This window comes from Pundamilia nyererei, unplaced genomic scaffold, assembly GCF_000239375.1.
Source record: "Pundamilia nyererei isolate P.nyererei 1_Seehausen unplaced genomic scaffold, PunNye1.0 scaffold00039, whole genome shotgun sequence".
Taxonomy (NCBI): Eukaryota; Metazoa; Chordata; class Actinopteri; order Cichliformes; family Cichlidae; genus Pundamilia; species Pundamilia nyererei.
The window spans coordinates 1,278,389-1,300,142 of record NW_005187440.1 but is presented as its reverse complement, the minus strand read 5'-3'; the positions used below and the strand labels follow the sequence as shown (position 1 = coordinate 1,300,142).

The 21,754-nt window shown below is 40.5% G+C and overlaps 1 protein-coding gene across 1 annotated transcript in view; it reads right to left on the bottom strand.

Annotated features, from left to right (window-relative positions):
- Positions 1–21,754, bottom strand: part of bsna (bassoon presynaptic cytomatrix protein a) — a 111,083-nt gene that overhangs the window by 16,050 nt on the left and 73,279 nt on the right. Inside the window, exons 3-7 of the mRNA XM_005730715.1 lie at positions 12,923–13,387; positions 4,000–9,366; positions 2,400–2,570; positions 1,945–2,195; positions 583–1,513 (exon numbers count right to left, since the gene is read on the bottom strand). Of these exons, the coding sequence (XP_005730772.1) occupies positions 583–1,513; positions 1,945–2,195; positions 2,400–2,570; positions 4,000–9,366; positions 12,923–13,387 (7,185 nt within the window). The remainder of the gene's footprint in view (positions 1–582; positions 1,514–1,944; positions 2,196–2,399; positions 2,571–3,999; positions 9,367–12,922; positions 13,388–21,754) is intronic.

Below are 21,754 nucleotides of genomic sequence, written 5' to 3'. Positions count from 1 at the left end.
TGACTCAAATAAACAATATAAAACTGAGCCTGTTGTTGAGAGCAATGTTATTAAATGTGCTAACTGGCCCGCTGCAAGAGTTTAAAATGTATCAATTTATTTATTAATTGTTAAAAATATTTTTCCACTGTTTTAGTCTATCATTTGATTTTACTGTTTTATATGCGGCTTATAAATCTCTTCACTCTGAATTAAAATATGAATGTAGCATGAAGGATGTAACATATGAAAAGTAATAAATAGTAAGACAAACTTTACATCTTTTGGATACTACTGTAACCTTTGCATACAGAATCACCATCTGTGCATTGCTTTATTTTCAGCTATAAAGTTAAAATAACAGGATTTAATGTTCATCCCACTTTCTTTTCAACTAAAACTTTGACAAAATTTTAGATAATTTTGTGTGAAAGTTAACCAGTGCTGTCAATTTTCCTATAAAATTTGTACTTCTAGATAGTCTTCTACAGGTCTAGAGTCTAGATATTAGAGGTTATCTAGACTGTATCCATCTGAATAACATCATTAACTATAAATTTCAATGGCTTTTAGTGTATATCACCATGGTTTGAATGGCTTTACCTGGTTCTGAAGTGCTTGTTGTTGATACAGGGACAACCTGGCCTTCGTGTGCTCATCTGTGGTGGGGCTTAGAGACTTGGGATCTGACATTGACCTCTGAGTGCTCTTGATGGGTCGGGGCACAGAGGGGTGTCGCTGGGGAGATTCGGCTGTGTAGGACTTCTGCTGAGGTGTTACGTGGGCCTTGTTCAGTCGCTCGCTTGACAAAGAAGTCTCTATGAGGCGGTGAGGGGACACCGGAGAGACCGGAGAGTAGAGGACTTGTGGAGATTTGGGGGCTGTTTGCTGCTGGCGAATGATGCTGGAGATCGATTCATTGTGGAGATGGTTGTGAGGCTGGTAATTAATGTCGAGTGGGTCAGGGCGTCGGCGCTCAAATTTGGCAGCATTTGCGGCAATCTGCTGCTGGCGTTGCTGGGTGAGAAGGTCAGAACCTGACTGTTGTGTGCCAGTACCGGCAGAGGACGAATATGGACTGACTGTGGTTGGTACGCTTAGCTGTGGAGCTACAACTCCCTGTGACTGGGCTTCTGGATCAGTCTGGCAAGCTAGAGATTGTCCTTTTTGAGTTCGCTCTGGTCCAGAGATATAGTGCACAATCTCTACTTTGTTAGGGTCTGGTACTGTCACATGGATTGCTGGGGAGACTCTTCCTAGGTACTCCACTTCCGTCTGGCAAGACATTTCCCTGATTGTCTGAACGCCAATATTGGAGGAAACCATCTTAGTTTTGTCAGTTTTGGTATCAGTAGCTACGGTGGCTGTAGTAGCAGTGCTGCTGCCAGCTGCACTGGACTCAGAATGCCTCGAGAAACGCGAGCGCCTTCGGCGGACCGGATGCTCTGTCTCAGCCTTGTCCTCGTCATCATCTGTCTGGACAGAGCAGTCAACGCTGCGACCACGCCTCCTGGTGCGATGACGCATCATGTACCTGGCGATGGAGAAAATACACGAAAAACAAAAAATAAAGAAGTACATTTAGGTTGCTGTCAAGTAATTTTGTAAATCTACTGGCAATATAGGGTATGAAAAAGTGATAACTACAATGCAATAAAATGCTATGAATATAAATTGTTAACACAAACATTTATCCTCATCCTTTTTGAGCGTGAAGTTTTTTATGTTAGTATGCTACTGTATATACTATTGTTCCAACCTTTCCTTCAAGTGATTGATTTATTCTACATGGTATTATTCATAAAATATTAATAAAACCTGTTTCTCCTTGGGTCTTAAATTTAATTACAGACACGTGAAGTAAATTGCAAGGCTATTAAAATAACCTTTGCCTATATACACACAGTTTCACCTCTTACACCCCTCCTTTTTCCCCGTCACTCCATACACTCACACACTGTTTACCTCTCCTCTCCATCTTCATCGTCAGTCTGCACACAGCTATCCACAATCCTGCGGGGGGAGCCGTAGAACACCACGCCATCTCCATCCAAGCTATCTCTAGTCAGTCTGCTCATGGAGCTGTGTTTTCTCATGTTGGTCCTGGCCTCCATTTGCTCCTCCTGGCTCCTCAGGCACATCTCTGACGAGGAGTTGGGCAGAGAACGGGAGCCCATATGAGAGTCTGCGTAGGGGTGCAGCGGCTGTCCATCCAGCTGTACAAAAAAAACCATGGGGTTTTAATATTGCTATAAAGCAGTGATTCAAATCAGAACGACAAGGTTGTGTAGCTGCACTTCATAAACACATTTCTTCAAGATAAAAAGGTACACATATCTGTCTGAATGCAGAGTGTCACATGCATACACAGCTTAAGAGCCAGCTACCAATGTTTTTCATTAACCCCACCCCACCCCCACCTGCATGATCTGGGTGACAGCAGCGGTTTTCTGTCTCTTCTGCTCTTCAAGCTGCTGCTGGAGCTGCTGCTGTAAAGACTGGATCTGATCTAGCTGGGACTTCTGCTGAGCCAGCTGCTCCCGCTGTAGAACAAGTTGTTTCTCACGTTCATGCTGTTGCTGCTGCAGAACCTAAACAAAAAGTGTCGGTGGAGATGGGAAGAGAAAGAAGGACATATGGGCAAAAACACAGACAGAGCGAGATAACATAACAGAACAGAGCGTGGAGCATAAGAGGGTGGAGAGATGGAATGGGTTGATGAAGGAGAAATTATGAAATAAGCAAAGTGAAGAATAGTACCAGAACAAGATGAAGAAAAAATTTAAAAACAGAGAAAACAGCGAAAAAGAGCCAAAGTCATGATATCTGGTTTTATTCAGGATGATAAAATTTCTAAAATGTAGCCTAAATCACAAGATTCCCACATGTGAATGTGACATGAAGTCATTCTTGTGCTGATGGATTAGTTTTGACAATGGTTCCAAGTTAGTCAAACTTGTATATACTGCAAAAACCAAGAATGGAGGCGCAACATGAATGAAGTGCAGCATTTACTGGTAATTGCTCTTACCAGTCATACAATGCTCTGCAGAAAATATTTAAGGCATTTCTTTTACTGCTAAAATGACAGGCTGATGCAAATAAGCAGTTAGGGGTTTTTGCTTGCACTGTAAATTATGAGATGCATTTTAAACATTCCAGTTCTAGTTTATTCTCATTAAGGAAGACTTCCACACCTGTTTAACAGACTTAAGTTGAAAGATTTTCAACTGCTTGTTCTATTAAAAAAGAAGAAAATTGTCACATTAGCCCTCAGGTTTACTGTGAAAACATCATTGCAAGGCCAAGAGCTCAGAAAGCAATATATTATAACCAACATGTGTGACTGATTTTCGATAGTTTTGCAATATATTTTGGTTTATTTTGCTTGATTTTTATGATTTTATGCAAATTAGTCCGCTGAATGGAACATTTAAACCACTTTTTTGGCCTAAAAATCAAAGTAATAAATGAAACATGAGACTTTATAAACAGGTATCCTTTTGAAACACACATACAACAGACATCAAACAGACACGCAAACATCATGTGCAAAATTTTAAAAAGCCCAAACAAACACAGCATGCAAACTCATCATTTATAACTAAGGCTGCATAAAAATATTTATTCAGAAAAAAAGTCATCACTTTTGAACAGAATTTTAGCACTACATTTTAAAGAAATATCTTATGGACTTAATGTATCTGATTAACTGAAAATGCTTGTTTAATATACTTTTAGAAGAACTGCTAAGAGACAGACATTGAAAGACAATATACTGTATAAAAAATTAGCTGTTTTTAATGTGTCTTGTTAAGTAGGCACAATACTGAAACACTGAATAAAAGCATTTTAAATGGGATTAAAAAAAGATAACTCAACCAAATACACCACAAATAACACCACCACAAAACTAAACCAAAAAAACCCCAATATCCAATCCAAACACAATAACCACACAACATCAAACAAGACATTAAGGATCAAACTCTGCATTCCACCTCCTGCTTCTCCCTCTACCTGTTCCTTGATGTTCTGCAGCTCCTGTAACTCTCTCTGCACCAGCATCTGCTCCTTCTCTCTGTGCAACTTCAGCTCTAACCTTTCCCTTTCCAGCTCTTCTTGCAGGCGCAATTGCCTGAGTTTCTCCAGCTCCACCCGCTCTCTCTCCATCTGCAGAAGCTGCTCCTGCTGGCGGTGCAGTCTCTCTGCCTCAGTTTCACCCTCTTTGTGTATGGCACCTGGTGGAGGGAAAGGAGGAAGACCACCTGGAATTGGTAAGCCAGCAGTAGGGGCAGACAGGACTGCTGGAGGTTGGGTGTAACCATGTGTTTGTGCAGGACCTGAAAGTGGGTAAGCATGTGCAGCAGGGGCAGGCTGTTGTGGCTGCTGAACAGTTGTTACTTGTTTCTGTTGTTGGCTACTGAGGTGTGCCTGGGACAGGTTTATTGGCTGCTGCTGCTGATCAGCTGGTATGACAACTGTTCCTTGCACTGAGGTGACCTCTGCTGATAAAGAGGACACTGTCGCACCTTTGCCAAGGTAAACTGGTTCATCCTGGACCACTGAGATAGTTGTCATGGGAACACCCACTAGGGCCCCTGCAGTTGCTGAAGTTGTTGTGGCAGCAGCACTTATGTCAGTGGCTGATGTTGTTTGGAGAAGGCCTGGTGCTGGATAACGGACTGCAGCTTGTCCAGATAAGGGCATTCTGGGGCTCATTGGTAGCCTGCTAAGACTAGATAGGGGCACTGGTGTCATGTTGGCAGAGAGGTATGGCCTGTAGACTCCTCTTATTAGTGGTCGAAGAACAGAGGCAGGCTGGGTTGTGATGGGAAGTGTAGAAGCAATGGGGGTCTGAATAGTTGAGTAGATCATCCCATCTGAGGATCTAATAGCAGCGGGGTACATGGCTCTTAGACTCGCCTGCCTGGCATTGATAAGATTAGTTAATGCTTGACTGTGAGAGATTGGCTTCCCATCTAATCCAAAGAGAAGGTTTTGCCTAATGCCAAGACCAACTGCAAGTCTGGAGGCCATGGGCCCAGTACCTCTGCTCAAACTGCCAAACTGCATCAAGTCTGGGTTGCTTCCATAGCGATCCATGGAATTGAGTGCTGCACACATTCGGCTAATCTCCCTTGCAGTTGTGGCACTGTACTGAGCCAAGTTAGCTTCTTGGAAGTTAGCAATGTCACGCGCAGAATAGCCATAATCTGAACTGATGTTGGACAAGGAATTGTATCTTCTGATAGGCAGTGTTTGTGCTGCAATGTCTCCTCCATGCCGTAAATCTGTATAGGAACCATACTGCATCCCCACATATCCTCCATAGCCCTGTTTCATAGCAGTTAGATCCATGGCAAGTTCTCCTGAAGCTTGGAGATGTGGTTCCACTTTAGAATGGTAAGCCTCAGCTTCAGCAAGGTTTGTATCAGACATCGAAGGCTGGAGCCTACCAGGAAAAGGTAACGTGTAGGCCTTACGCCCATCCATTGGATACTCATGGTACCTTCCAGGTTGTCTTTCTTGGTCAGACTCATAAGTGAGAGGTGGGGCAGATGGAGGCCTTATGCCTTCTTTCTCAGGAGCACCAACACAGGTTCCACCAAATGGAAGTCGATAAACAACATCACAGCAAGCTGGTTGGTTGTCAGGCTTAATTTGGCCTCCTGTCAGATCTACAGCATCCTGTCCTTCTTCTACCTTGACGAGCTGAGTCACAGCCCTGGCTGGGTCTGGCCCCCCATCCATTTGTACAACCATACTATGTGGCGATTTACCCCCTGATATCAAACCAGGAGGACTGGGCTTTCCCTTGAGTTCAACTGGACCAGCGCCATACAGTTCAGGGTTAATGATTGGTGATACAGCACTGACCACAGCTGAAGCAGTGGTTGTCTGACTGACGAGCAAATCTTTTTTCAGTAAAGGTGAGATTGGGCCAGTAAGGTTGTACCTGGCTAAAACAGATGCCTGTTGCTGCTGTTGTTGCATCTGATGGTGGTGTTGCAACTGTTGTTCCAGGAGCTCTTGTTGTTTCTGCAGCTTCTCTTGTTGTTTTTGAAGCTCTCTCTGTTGTATACTGAGGTCTTCCAGTTTGGCATCAATTTTTGGTATTGATGGGTCAGTTGGAGGTGAAACTGGTTTATTCTGGGAGAGACAAACTGCTGAACCCATGCCTTGTCCCAGATCCACTCGGTTTTGATGTGGATCACCATAAACTGTTGGTTGTTTTGGCTGGGTCATGAACATTGAAGCAGCTACGGTGACACTCACAGTGGTTGGTGTGGTGGTTTCCTGTGTGTTCAAGTTCATAATCAGTGGCTGTACAATCGTTGAATGTCTGCTACCCTCTGGTCCACCATGGTATTTTCTGCTTTCTGTGGCTAAGGAGGTGAGATCCATTCCTTGGTCAGTCATAATAATAGGAGCTGGTTTAGTAGCTGTTCTAAGGTCCACAACACTTCCACCATGAATCATATGGCCCTGCTCTACCCTCGAAGTCCCTGGGACTGTAGATATCCTACAGAGGGAGATATTATCCATTGAAACAGACCCTCTGGTGTATATGCTGGCTGTGGTGACCATGCTTGTTCCGACATTTACTTTCTCCACTCTTTGTGTACGATAAAAGCTCCGTGTAGGAGAGTGGTGGTAAGGCGGTGTGTCTGGAGGGCTGCCACATGGAGAGTAAGTATCAAATGTTGATTGGCGGCTAAATCGGGTAGGAGAAGACAGCGGGGAAGTTGCAGTATTGACTGTCGTTGGCCTAGCTGGGCTTGAAGGAGGGGAGTATGGGGCATCCTGAGAGGATTGCTGTCGATAGAGCCTAGGGGAAACTGATCGATGTGATGTTTGGGTTCCCTGAGCCATTACTGGTGAAGTAGGACCAGAGCCTGCTGACTCCATTCTCAATGCTGAACTGAAAGTCTGTGTAGAGAACTCAGCTGTAGCTCTTCTTGAAGGAGAGCGAGTGGGACTCTGCGGTGGTGGTGGTGATGGTGAAAGAGGAGGACTGGTGCTTCTGTAATAAGTAGTATACTTGGGAGAACGGGGCTCAATAATTCTCTCAATAGAAGATGTTGAGCTGTCTCGCACTTGGATCCCCCTGGTCTCCCCTACCCTTCTGGTAATGACTTCTCTTTGACTGTAGGCTTGGGTAATCTCTGCAATCTTGCTGCATACGCTTGAGACTGTAGCTGAAGATGCGGATGTACTACCCATATGCCTGCGACCTATTTCAGACTGAGTGGACGTAACAGTATGGCTTGAACCAGTCTGAGAAATAGTTACTGCATCTCTAGCATAAACACCATATGCTGCAATAGTGGTTGCTGCCACTGTTGGAGTTATTCCATTCTTTCCTGCTTGGGTTTTGAGTCTATCTTTGTGTCCATCCTTTGCAGAATAGTGCTGTGTTACTCTGACATCAGGGATTCGCCCTGCAGTCTCAGCAAAGGACACAGGAGCTGAGATCTGGGTGGGACTGGTACCTGGTGTAAGGAGAGCATTACTTTGCTCTAGTAGCTTAGCAAAGGCTGAGCCTGTATCTAAGAGCTGTTTATCTGGGTAAGAGCTCTCAATTTCAATCTCTACTTGCTCATCTGTGGCCTGTTGCATCTTGGTAATGTTCTGAGATGTTTGTCTAATCTCCTCATAAATATCAGTTTCTGTCTCTGCTGCCTCATTGTCATATCCTGTTTGATCTTGCTCATATTCATACTCATCATCATAACTTTGCCCATTAATGTCCTCCTCATAGTACTGCCCATGTCTCCCATGTTGCTGTTGTTGCTGTTGTTGTTTCTGCTGCTTTTGAAGCATTTCTGCCTTTCTCATCATCTCCTCATAGACCTCCTCAGCACTCTTCAGAGGTTTGGAAGTTGAAGATGGTGCTGTGGTGGTGGTTGCAGTTGTTTTCTCTATTGGGGAATAGAGTGACATGAAGGTTGGCAGATTATACTCACTTCCCGACTTGTAAAGTTTGGACTCATATCCCTCTGCCTCTGAGTCAAGACTTTGAGGCGAATATTCAGAAGCAGAGGAACGATGAAGCTCTTCCATTTCTGCTGCTTGTCTCAGCTCTTCTGTTGGAGACGCATCCTCAATAGGTGACAGATTGCTAGGTGGGGTCTTAGATCTTTCTCTGCGCCTCTGAGCCCTCAGCTCCTCTTTATCTCTCTTGGTCTTTCTTGCTGTACTTCTAATTCTCTGCTGTTCCACTTCTCTCATCTTTTCCTGTTCTCTCAGAAGTTCCTCTTCCTCTCTGAGTTCATCCTCTTCTGAAGAATCTTCAATGGTAGGAAGGAGAGGGCCATGAGAGCGGTGGCGTGCTTTCCTCTGCTGCTTAGCCTCCTCCAGTCTTTGCCTCCTACTGGGGCTACTGTCACTATCTTCCTCCATTGATGAGATGGACGTAGGAGATTGTCCAGAGCCATATGAGGATGAAGTGGGTGGCAGAGTCGAGGAGTAGTCACCACGAGAACGTTCCTCAGGAGATCCTGTCAGACTCTCCATCTCTAGCTCTGGTTCCCGATCAAGGCTTAAGTCGTTTTCATTGCTCAGCTCGATGTCTCGACTGTAGCTATTGGTGTTATTGAGTTCAATTGTTTTGAAGCGCCTCAGACCTCCTTGCGATGCCATCACATCTTCCTCACCCTCTTCTAGTGAGCCTTTATAGACATCAGTAGAGCTCTTAGTCTCCTCCTCAAAACTACTGGAATGGTGCTGAAGGCGTCTCTTTTCTTTCCCTGAGTCAGAGATTATGTGCTTATGGTGGCTTTTCTTGGGTTTCTGGTAGCCATATCCTTCGTCTTCCTCATCTTCATCTTCCTCCATCTCTTCCTCCTCCTCCTCATTGTCTTCATCAGCACTCATCTCCATTATTTGTCTCCTCATGAACTCCTCATCGGTCATCTCTGTGGGCTCAGCTTCCTTTTCTTTCTTTTTCTTCTCCTTCTTCTCCTCTTTCCCTTCCTTTCGCTTACCCTCCCAGTCTCCCCCATCTTCTTCTTCCTCAAGTATATCTTCCAGCTCCTCATCAGAGTCATATGCATCTGGCGGGATTGACAGAGAACGTGGGCGTTGCTTCCCTCTGTCATCCAAATCTCTGTCTCTGTGCTTCCTCCCCCTTCTGTCTGCCTTCTCTTCAGAGAAGCTCTTCTCTAGTAATGGCCTCATGGAGCTTTCCAGCTTGGTGATTTCAGAGGGACTTGGTGGGGAGCCCCGGCTGCTGATTCCCCTTTCACTCAGCTTCATCTCTTCTTCCTGGATTAGACCTGTGATTTCACTGTGGGAGCTGGAGATGCCATCAGATGAGTAGCCAGTGTCACTGAGACTCTGAGGGCTGCGTGACAAGTCGTGGGTGCTGTTGTTTTTTGTATCCTACAGAGAAAAGAAAAAAGAAAAACAAATGGATTAGACTTGGGGGAGCTAAGGTTTTTAGTTTTAATGATAATTTATATCAATTTTACAATGTGTTGAAACTGGTCAATAATACCAATCTGCATAAAAATTAAGCCCACTTAAAATCACTTTCTGATTTTAGATGCAAAATTCATACTTTTTTAAATTACAAATAAATACGAGTTTTAAAAATGGTATTTCTTATTTAGAAATTTGCAGTAATATATAATAGTCCTATTTGTATGATAGCCATAATATGGTATGGTTTCAGTTTATATTAAAAATATCATTATGATGCTTGAACCTGTATGCCAAAACTGCAGTTTTCAACTTTCATTGTCTTGTAAATAAAAGAAAAAAGAAAAAAATATAAAAAATAAAAATTAATGAAACTGATTTCATATCAACTGGATTTCATTCACGAGATCACTAAATCACCATGAAGACATTTTATGTTTTTCCATTAAACTTAGTTTTAAGCCAGTGGGCTGAAATGGAGTGCTTTAGTTTAAATCAGTCTAAAAGAGATTTATTTATTACTACATGCTACTCATGTCTTATAATTTAAGGGACACAATGCCTATTAGAATTATTCAGAATCAGAATACTTTCTTCATCCCAGTTTGGAAATATAAATAGAAAAGAGAACATGTACTGAAAACAAGTAAAAACAAATAAAAAGAGACTCAATGGTAAAATAAATATCAGTCATTACATATTTAGAAACTTTACATTCATATAACACAAATAGGTTTGCGCATACTCATTTTGAATCTAAAGAAAAAACAAACAAACAAAAATATATTACTATCAGGTTCACTAGCATTAGCTAACACGTAGCTAACATGTCTAACACTAAATCCTAAATAAAAACAACTTAAATATAACTTAATTTAAATATCTAAATATGTAATAAAAATTGAGAATTGAGTCAAAACACTTGAATTTTACTCTACATCTTTGAATCTGATCTGATTTATTCATTTGTCTCAAGACAAATAACATTATTATGCAATAATCTTAATGTGACTTATAATTGTTAGGTATGTTGAGCCATTGATGGAAAGAGGTTAGTCAAACTGTGTTTTTCATGTTTTTTCCTTTTGATGATGAGCTCAAAGTAAGATTGTATAGCTGACTTTAATATCTGAACAAATGAAAACTCATTCATCAATGGCTCTTAATAACAGTCATTTATAATCTCAAAGGAACCAACCTGGTAAATGATTGGGGAGATGGAGAAAAGGATGGAAAACTGGTAAAAATCATGAAAAGCTCTTAAGGTGGTTATAATGCATCTTTACTTTGAGCTCTGTATAATTTAATTACTTAGCAGCTCTTCAGATGATAAAGTCCAGCGCTACCTTAAAAATGACCACAAGACTGCTACATGAACTAAGGGCTTGGAGATTTTACAGATTCATGACATGCCAATTTTTAGAAGAATTGGAACAGCAAGAAAAGGTTCTTCCTGCTGTCTTTGTTTTTCAATCTCTGTCTCTCCCCAAGGTAATCCAATGCCTTGCTGTCACTTGCAGCCTCAGCATACTGTGAAATGGGAATCAATGACATACTTTCCAAATCAATATGGACGTCCAACACTTGAGGAAAATGGAACCGATTTAGCTTAGAATTACCTTTTATTACATCTATGCAACAGTTATTTTGCCATGTAAAGTACCCATATCTGCAAACAAAGTGATTATCATGTCAGTGTTGCAAGTAAATGTATATGTATAAGCACCAGTCTGAATAGAAATATATAGGGACATTTTGTACAAGAACTGAAAACATTAAATAAGCTTTGCATGGGCAGCACAAAAGCCATATTAACCGAGCAAGAGATACAGTACAAAAAATATGACACATCATGGGCACTAGTCACTTTTAGTGACAATATCATCTTAATAGAGTGTGGGAAAATGAGACAAGGCAAGTATCTCATCCCTCTGTAAATAAGTGCAGAGTCAAAACTGATGTATTTTAGTTGTCACTACAATAATAATAATAATAATAATAATAATAATAATAATAATAATAATAATGAACATTCCCATTTTAGAAGTGATCAAATATGACTGCAAATAAAATATGTATCATAAATCAGAAGGCTCATTACAAAGCTTTAGCATTTTGACTCCTCTTTAATTAAAAAGAAAAGAACAAAACAACCATAAGTTGTATTTATGGATCAGAGACCAAATTTAAAAAAAAAAAGATTTCTTTTGAATATTTAAAAACAAGAAACATGTAGCAAAGGATCCAAATTAATAGTGGTAAAATAAGAAGTTCAGATTTACTTATCTGAAGTAAGTAACTGAAACTCAGAAAAAAAAACATTATATAATGTTTACATTGGAAAAAATAAGTATTGAATGTGTCAACATTTTTCTCAGGAAAAACATTTCTAATGGGGCTATTGACATGAAATTTTCACCAGATGTAGGCAGCAATCCAGGTAATCCGCACATACAACAAGTCAGTCTGAAGCATACATGTGGTGTAAAACGCAAACACACACACACACACACCCACACACACTGAGTTTGTATCCAGAAAGGCTAAAAGTAATCCCAACCCTGACCCTTCTCCCATGACTATGTGAATATGGAGAATCAGCTTATAGAAGTTATTAGTTGTTTAGCTGCATTCATGAACAATAGCAATGCAACAAGCATAAAAGCATGGATGTGAGTGACACAGCTGCACAAGATGCTGTAGGCCATCTACAGTAAACCAACATAGTCTCTAGTTAATGTGAAAAACCTTTAAATAACTATACCTAGCAGTTTTTCTGTGCGAAGGACAAGGTCAAAGGAACTTTGGCCTTTTTTAAACTCTAGCTTTAGTGCCACAAAAATGAGCAGCATGGAGAAATCCTCTGCTAAAGCTCTGCAGGTCTGAACCAGAGCGCGAGTTTGATTTAAAAAAACCCAAAAACCCCCCAAAAACATAAATGTGAAGCTGGACCATACCTCAAAAGTCAGTTTTTACTTATATGCGACCCAGATCTGTTTTTTTACATTCTTGATTACATGTAAACTGAGTTCAATTTTATAAATATAGTGTCAAATCAGAGCCAAAAGTAGCCTCATGCCCTGTGGAAGTTGCTATTTCTCAGTTTTGCCTGGGGTAAAATAAATAAATGGTCATAACTCAAATGCAGGTCTGCTTTTATTCACTGCAACCTCAGTCCGAACAGTCAAATCAAAATTCATCACTTCCATGGCCTGAGTGTCTTGCTAAGTCTATCCTGGCATGTCTCTCTAATGGCGATACATCCTGAAATTTTGGAGGAAATCAGTTTCAGTGTAGACAGACATGCCTCAAAACCCTCCTGGCTCTAAGTCTGTATCCACATATTTCTGTACAACTGCACGATGACTTTTGCATTTTCTTTGTGTCTTTTTGCATAGTTCACATTTGAATGTGATATTGGACACATTTAAAAAACTCAAAAATCATTTGTGTTCACTTTTTGGTCATTTTCCTTAGTTTAACACATAAATTGGTGACATGCAAAAATCAGACTTACATCATAGTGCCTGGACTTCTTAATGTCCTTGATCGGTGTGATCTGCTCTCCTTTCTTCTGGGAGGGCTTGGTCTCTTTGGAAGTTTGGTTCTCGGGCTCAGTCTTGAGCTTTTCCTCTGATGGTTTTGGCTGTTTCTCGATCTCAGTGGTTGTTACTGGTGTCGTGGATGGTGCTGTAGTCTTGGTCTCAGTTGGCTGTTTGGCAGCTGCGGGTGCAAACGGGCTGCTAACGACACTTCCCGCCTGTGGCTTCTGGCTCTGTGTTTGGGGCTGGCCTGGCTTGGTCCCTTGCTGGGTGGTAGGCTTGTGGAGGGGACTTTGCTGACTGATTGGTGTCTGGTGTCGAGGCGAGCCCGTGGGTTGGTGCTTGGGAGACGGATGAGGAACAGGAAGTGGAGGCTCATCAAGACCTTCTCCAGACATCAGCCGCTGCGTCTGGCAGTTGAGACATAACCACTCTTTTTTCTGAAACAGAGAGAAGACAAAAAGACAAACATGTAATTTGTTTTGTGTGTAATTGTGATACAACCTTAGCCTTACTGCACCAAAGATCGCTTTATGTGGATTAACTAATATTGTTTCACATTCATAACCTGGTTAATATTCTTAACTTTCAACTCAGCATTCACTTAAATAGCAAACTACAGCAACAGCCTCACACACACATACACTCACGTACTGTGTACACTGAAAATCTTATTTCCAGACAGAGCTGTCAGAGGTGTAGCGGCTAAACTGAGCTGATGCACGTTTCTAAAAGGCCAAGTCGCTCTAACAGCTACTCCCTGTTTCATCAGATCAACTCTACTTGATTTCACACACTGTGAGCCTGAGTGGCAAAAAATGAAAGACTTGGTGCACAACAGTGTACTTAATCTACCTCGTAATTTGGTCTTCTTCATTCTGACAAAGCCAAACTAGTAGCATACAAATATATTTCGAAAATTCACAATATCATAAACATTACTCCAGAGACGCAACATTTTATTAGAAACTCATCACCTTTCAAGATAATATGACAAAGAGGTATTTACAAATTTGCTTGCTGCAACAGTTTTTCATTTATCCACCTGGTGAATATTAGTTTGTTATTCCCTTCTTCTTAGTAGTGAAGTACAGTAGTGCAAATGTTGGTATTGTAAGTAAATACAAAAACTGTTTTGTCAATGCCAATACAGATGCTGATACTATAAAGGCAGCATAAATAGGAGAGAGCAGTGTGTCATGATTTATGAGACGAATTATCATCAATTTGTAAATGCTGAACACATTTTAATGACCACTAAATCACTATGATTTTTAATTTCACATTAATTATTTAATAAAACAAAACACCTTTCATCTTATTCTGTGTTTTAAAACTGGAGTTTTTGGAGACCCGAAATGTAAATGTACCTGTCTATAGCACTTTAGGTCAACTTCTGTTGTTTAAATGCAGTGTTGGGGAGTAACGGAATACATGTACTACCGTTACGTATTTAAAATACAAAATATGAGTAACCGTATTCCATTACAGTTACTGTTTAAAAAGGTGGTATTCTGAATACAGTTACTTTGCTGAAATAAAGGGATTGCACGGCGGTCTTTTCCTGTTTCATATGTCAGGCTATGCTCTCTCTATTTTTGGTAATTCCGTGCCGGTGAAAACCCAAACAAAACACGCATTAAGAGGCTGAAATGCCTGTGTCTCAATCTCACGTCTCATAATGATGTGAAGAAATAATTTTTTTAAATTATTTAATATGAAGGCAATAGGCAGAATGTTACAGACATAGTCCTAAAGAATGTAGCCTCATGGGCAGTGTAGTCCGTGCTGCAGGGAGAATAGACTGCCATACCCGTTATGTGTCTGTGTGAGTCTATTAACTGCTAAGGATTTTATCTGCCTCTTTAGCTTCTACATAAATAAAATGTACATGTAGCACTTTTTATAGACAGAAGAATCACAAAGTGTCAGGGGCTGGGTCTGTGACGTTTTGAGGCTATTTTGTATTTTAGATTTTCTTATGTTAAGTTTGTGATAATAGGTTCTTGTGTTATTTATAGTTAGGATTTAGTTAAGTTTTATTCTGGTTTTTGTTTCATCTTTGTCTCCTTGTTTATGTGTCATGTTTCCTGTCCAGTGTGTCACGTGTTTCATGTCTGTGTTGTGTCCACATTGTCAAGCTCGTGTGTCATGTCTACATATCTCCATGTTTCCTGTTTTATTGTGAAGAGTCCAGTGTTAGAGTCTAGTTAAGTCTCCTTCTGTTCCTCGTTGGGTCGCCTGTTTATCTTCATGTCATGTCTCGTCAGTCCACAGAGTTTTTGCTACTACTCAGGTTCAGGTTCATGTTCATGTTCAGACTTTTTTCACATTTATGTTTGCATGTTCCTCTTCAGTTCCATGTTCATGCCTTATGTCTATGTTTTCATAGTTTAGTTTTCCCAGTTTAGTTTTTAGTTTAGATCTTGCCCCTATTCGCCTTGCTTTGTTTTGTCTTCACGTTTTTTCAGTCAAATAAACGACTAGCTTTTTTTTAAACCTTAGTTTGTTTCTCCCGTGTCTGCTATTGTGTCTGTTCCATAAATACACCGGCGTGCTTCATAGTGTAACAGAAGAAACAAACGTATAACATCAGATCAATATGAAACACAATAGAATGCAACATACAACACATAGAAGTAGCACTAAGTGGTGTTGTAGTGTCGTGCGGCCTATTGCTAACTGCTCCAATTAGCTAGTTGCTAATGGTGAATTCTACCCCATGAGCATTCAGAGGGTTTTTTCTTAGAGTTCAAGATAAAATTAACAGTCATCAGTGGCAAGAAATGATGAGAGTGACTAAAAACAATAAATTATCTACCTGTACAACACATAAATGAGGTGTAACACATTATAAAGTGTTTTGTCCTATGCTAACACTGACTAATAGAGTTAGCAGCACAGCAATACTACAGGAGTGAGGTCTAAGGCATAAAACTGAGAAGAGAGTTAGTTTTAAATTTACAGTTGCATTTCAACATAATATATAATACTTATGCATTATGTATTTTTGATGATCTCTCCAGTATCTAGCTCACCACCCACCAACGCCACCAGCACCTTCTGTTTATTCTGTGCCAGTGTGTCTGTTTCTGTCCATGACAGCTAATGGAGTTTGGGGCTGAAGAGCAGCTGTATTACTCATGTAATGAATAATTGACAGAAGCAGTTGTTCCTCTTCAACACTTATCTATCATCTCTATTCTTATTCACCTCCATCGAGTCCTTTCTCTTTCTCTACACCAAACTCACCAAATCTCTTTCTACAGAAACTCCATTCTCTGGCTCATTCTGCCTTTAATAGCTCTCTCCCGCTCTCAAGCCTCCTTTATTTGCTCCATCCCCTGTCTTTTTCTGAATCCTTTTGGGAGTTTATCTGCGATTAGATGTCACACAAAAGACTCCATCTCCCTTAGATTTCACAGTGACAGTGCTGCTTTGGGCCGAGCAGTGAGCACTATAATTGGCACAGGATTCACAACATTAATAAATATAGTAATATAAGCTGATCCGACAGTTTTGAAAATGCTAGCCTCCAGTTATCATGACCAGCTAATTACAGTAAGAAAAACAATTAAATGGTAGAGGAACTAGAAGCTGAACAGACAACAGGTTACATCCAAGTGTTTGTTTTTCTTTTTTCTTTTTAATCATTTATCTTTTGCCATTTGTCACCAAAACTTCTTTTACAATATAAAATTCACAGAAAAACTCACATTTCAACATTTAATTTGAAATGACTGAATAATGCAGCTTAGGATACGTGAAATCTTAATATTAAAAAAATTTGGATCAGTCATTTAAAAATGAGGGGGAAAAAAGATCAAAAAAGTATGTGCGCTCAATGAAACCTAAAATTTAAATTCATTTGAATATCCTATTCCCACCAACATGGCTTCTGCATAAAAAAAAAGAAACAGATTATCAGAAGATGGAAAATCTTTTTGCGCATTAGGGACTCATAGCATTACAGAAAGAAAATATTTTGAGACGCTGTCACTGGCATATCTTAAATGCCTTCAGCAATTATAACTAAACAAAGTAGCTGATGAGGAAGTTATCTTCTGATTGGCTGCCTCGATGCTAACTGTAACTGAAAATGAGTTTATATCCCATACAGGAGATGTATCACTGTCAAATCTTTAAGCTCAACATAAATGAAGCTTAATTGGGGTTCAGGTTTAAACTCCTGAAGAATACATTCTGAATACAGTACAGTACACCAAATGAATGTAAGCCGATGTAATGCCCTCTGACATGATGGAAACACAACTCTGTGTACATCCCCTGAAGCACCACATTGTACTGTAGGTTCTGAAATGGTTGAATCATTTTTCAACCCTAAAGTGAACTCATTCCCTCCTTTTCTCAGAGAGAGTATATTCAAGATGACATTACAGGGAAGTTTGTGTGTGTGTGTTTTCCCAGTGGTGCCCACTTAGCCTATATAGCACAAACAATCTGGCCTTTTCTACTCCTGTCAATAACACTCACTAAAATGCTCCATCAGTGCTAATTCATGCCGCAGAGCACTGCTGTTTTCTTTTCATGTGTCATTCTGCAGCACATTCTGAATCTTCTCTTTCAGAATGTCTGTCCTTTTACAGCATGTTGAGCATAGCTGGATTTGTTTTTGTCCTATACCTTCCAGCTCTCGTCTTTTTTTTTCTTGTCTACCTTTCTGCTCTTTTTCAGTCCATTTCCTGCTATTTTCAGTTACTCCATCTATTTCGCACTTAATAATAGGGAAAGAAATGGATTTGCCTTTTATTCATACCCACCTGTCACAAGCAGCATTTCCCTGCCACTGGATTTTATTCGCAGAAAATCTGTAGCAGTAACTTACTATTGCTTTTACTTTGTCTTATCCAAATAGAGGTCTAGCAATTGCACCTTCATGATGGAGAGTAACAGTACTGTCCAAAACTCTCAAGCTTACACTCATTTCTAAATAGGTGCAGCTATTTATTGAAACACGTACAAACATACATTTAAAGTAAGACTTGGTGTAATTCAAACGAGCTTGTAACTCGCCTTCATTCTTCCAACACAGCCTGAATTCTTTTAGGCAACTTCTTTGTCATTTCTTTAAGTAGTCTTCAGTTCTCAGGCTTCTTGAAGGACATTCAAAGCTCTTCTTCGGATGCCTTTTATTCTGTTCGCTGTCAAGATGCTCCCACACCGCTTTAATAACACTGAAATTTGGATCTCCATGAAACCTGTTGATACTGATTTTCAGTCCAGTTCTTGTTTCCCTTCTATAAAAATGTCATCTTGACAGCCATCCTTCCATTCAGTCCGTTGGGTTTGGTTCTAGTTTTTATGCTTGAACAAGTCATAGGTCAGTGTTAAGCGGCTTCACAAACAAAGTACCATTCTTCTGGCTCTCTTCCACAGTGTGTCTTTGTCCTTTCTTCCTCCCCTCACCCCAAGGCGATCACGGCAGATGGCCGCCCCTCCCTGATCCTTGTTCTTCCGAAGGTTTCTTCCTGTTAAAAGGGAGTTTTTCCTTCCTACTGTCTTGCTCAAAGGGAGTAATTTGACTGCAGGAATTTTCTCTGTAATCTTTTACAGGCTTCAACTTATGATCCTTAAAGTGACTGCTATTGTAACTTGGCTCCGTATATATAAAATTGATTTGAAAATTGGAAAAAAAAGGACAGGTAGAAGGACTGGACTGAAAATGAGTAAAAGAGCAGCCTATGTCCAAAGAAAAACTTTGAAAGACATTCAAGAAAAGCTGGAGAAATATTATCCAAAGGCACTTTAAAAATGACAAGAATGTCTGTTTCCTTGGAAGAAAATAATTTAAAAAATGAGATGTGGGTCAAGATTTTTGCACAGGACTGTATTTATCTCTGACTCTGGCCAAAGCTGCATCATCTATCGGCATGATTTTCTGTCGCTCCTTTCTCCACTACATAGTACTGCTACTATGTGTGGACTATTACATTTACATGGCTGGTTCAAGGCTAGTCTTGCTATTCATAACCAAACTTTGCATATATTGTAAAATAATGAGTTACGAAAAATTGCCACATCTTTTATTCCACAGCTACAAAATATGACTAAAGGCATTTGATGAATTCTGTTATGAGCTGTGATTTAATATAATACACTGGTTACACTAGCAACACTCTTACTGGTCCCGAAATTCTGTTTGTACAGAAGACATCGATGTCAAATATCTCTATATCTACCGAGTGCGATTAGTTTATTGTTACAAAGGCATCCCAACCTTCAGAAGCACTTCTGTCAGTTTCTTAGTCAGTTTCATGATTTTCTTTTTCCTGTTTTACTTCTCCCACATTTGCACCTGAAGTTTCTATTTTTTTCTTTTCACCACACAGTCATTAAACTTGTATCTTCTCCTTCCTCTCTCCTCTCTGCCTGTCACCCTCTGTCTCTGATTCTCTCCCTCCAACAGAGCAAGGGCTATTTTTACCCAGAATGCCATTGTTCTGCTCGAGCGCACACTTCCTTAGCACAGGCTTCCGCTTTAGGCAGCACTCTACTGCGGCACACATACACTCATATCCTCACAGAAGCACAAATGCACGCATGTAGACACGCAGCTCACATCAATGCAAAATGGAGGAGGCCTCTGTAGCTGAAGGCTTACCAGAAAGAGAGAGGGATGACAAGCAGAAGGAGGAAGAAAAGGAAAAGAAGGGAAGCAGAGAAGCTCATAGGGCTGGAGGGGTGAGGAAAACGGGAGAGTGACACAACATGTGCACATATACTGTAATTCAGCTCAGCCTTTAGTCATGTGGTTCCCTGCTGAGTCTGATGCAACTGGCTTCAGTTTGTGGCAGAGGAGTACAACAATGTGTTTGGGTGTTTCCGCCCCATCAAATCCCTCATCACCCCAAAAAATAAAGAGATAAAAAGATTAAAGAGATCAAATAAATAAATAAAAATCACAATTACATGAAGATGGTCGAAATGAAAGTTGGATCACTCCCATCACACCATAGATGCCACTGCTATGTCTGGCTTGGTCTCATATTTGTGGACAGTCAGCTGACCAGTGATGCTATATATTCCATACTCATCATGACATAGGAAGAGCATAGTACTTCATCCAAATACATGAGCCACATGATGTATCCACCACCTCTTCTTCATGAACATCATCTTGAAGTACTCACTGTTCAATAAGGGAGTATGCTGAAGCAACACAGCTTAACCTCAGGTCGGACTCTCCGATGAGCAGCAGAGACAGGTTATGATTGACAGCTGACTGGACCTTTCAGTTGACTTGCAAAGTAGCGTCAGAACCTGCTGAGCTATGGAAGTACTTCCTTGCTCACTTTATCCTTACAAATCAAACACAACATAACTCAGCTATCAACGCTCTATTTTCTTTGAGAATAAAAACATCTTAAATTCTACCCCCCACCTGTTTTTTGGACCTAATTTTTGTACACACCAAGTAAGACTGGGCGATATATTGCGTTTTTAAATATATCGATATATTTTTATACGAGATATGAGACGTGACAATATTGTTTATATCGATATAGTCTATGTTACGTTATAATTATACTTATGGAGCTGCTAGTTTGCCTTTCTTTCGTCTACTTTTGTTTCTATGCTGTGTTACTCTGCCTCGCCTCTCTCCTTCACTGAACACACCTCCCCCTCCCCCATCGCTTCACCTGCAGGCAACGACAAGATGGACATGGCAGCTATCAAAGAGGAGCTGGTCGGTAAAAAGAAAACATTTGGATATTACTATTCAACTGCTGGTGGAGGTAATCTTGCTAAAATGACATTAACACCATAACTGCATTAATACGGCAAATCTCTGTTAATGAGTTACTGCGTATCGCCCCGTGCGTGGGGCTCGACGGCGTCAACGCATTGACACAACGGCCTAAAATCCTTTCATTTTCTCAAAAATTGACAGTGCGCCTTATGTTTGAATCCTGATTGTGCTTACTGACCATGACCTGACCACGGCGGGCAGCAATCTGTCAAAAAATGTTTTAGTACGACGTTGATAAGCTACGAAACCGCACCGCTTGATGGTTGTCGGAGCATTTTCAGGATTACGGCCTTAGTCATTACTGGATTGTGTGTGTATAAGGACCACAAATGGCACCTGTTCAGAGACATGGTTACAAAGAGGATTTCAAACTCCAGGCAGCTGCGAAATCTGTCTGTCTTTGTTATTATGCTCAGCATCTTTTAGTTTACATTTTGACTGCACAATTGTGAGCTTTCAGTTATGCACAAAAACAACATTGTTTTATTTAATTTATGGAGCATTATTATTTAATAAATGCTGATAATTTATTTCGGAGTAACTTTTTCATGTGCATCTACGCTGTATGTTAATAAAAGTGCCTGTGTGAGACCTGGGACACAGCTTTGACTAAGAACTCTCTTTTTGTCCTCACTTTATGGCTTTAAAAAAATATCGAGATACATATCGTATATCGCTATCCAGCTAAAGAACATCGAAATATGAATTTTGGGTCATATCGCCCAGTCCTAACACCAAGTCTTGAACCCCAAAGACACCCTGTAATGATTTTTGGGCAGGTTTCACTACTTGGTGAACAGGTTGCATCACCTCTCTCATTGAGCCTGAGCAGCCTGACTTTTATATGGCAACAAAAAGCTGATTTCACAGGAGCCCTCCCACATAAACATTTTTCCTCCTGCAATTTTCAGAATAGCTTTCGATTGTCCTCCATCTCCATTCTAATTCCTCCCTCTGGAGCTCCATCTCCTCTTCAGTTTCTACTTCGTCTCTGAATTTCTTGCTGTTTTCTGCACCTCATCCTTCTCTCCTGTCT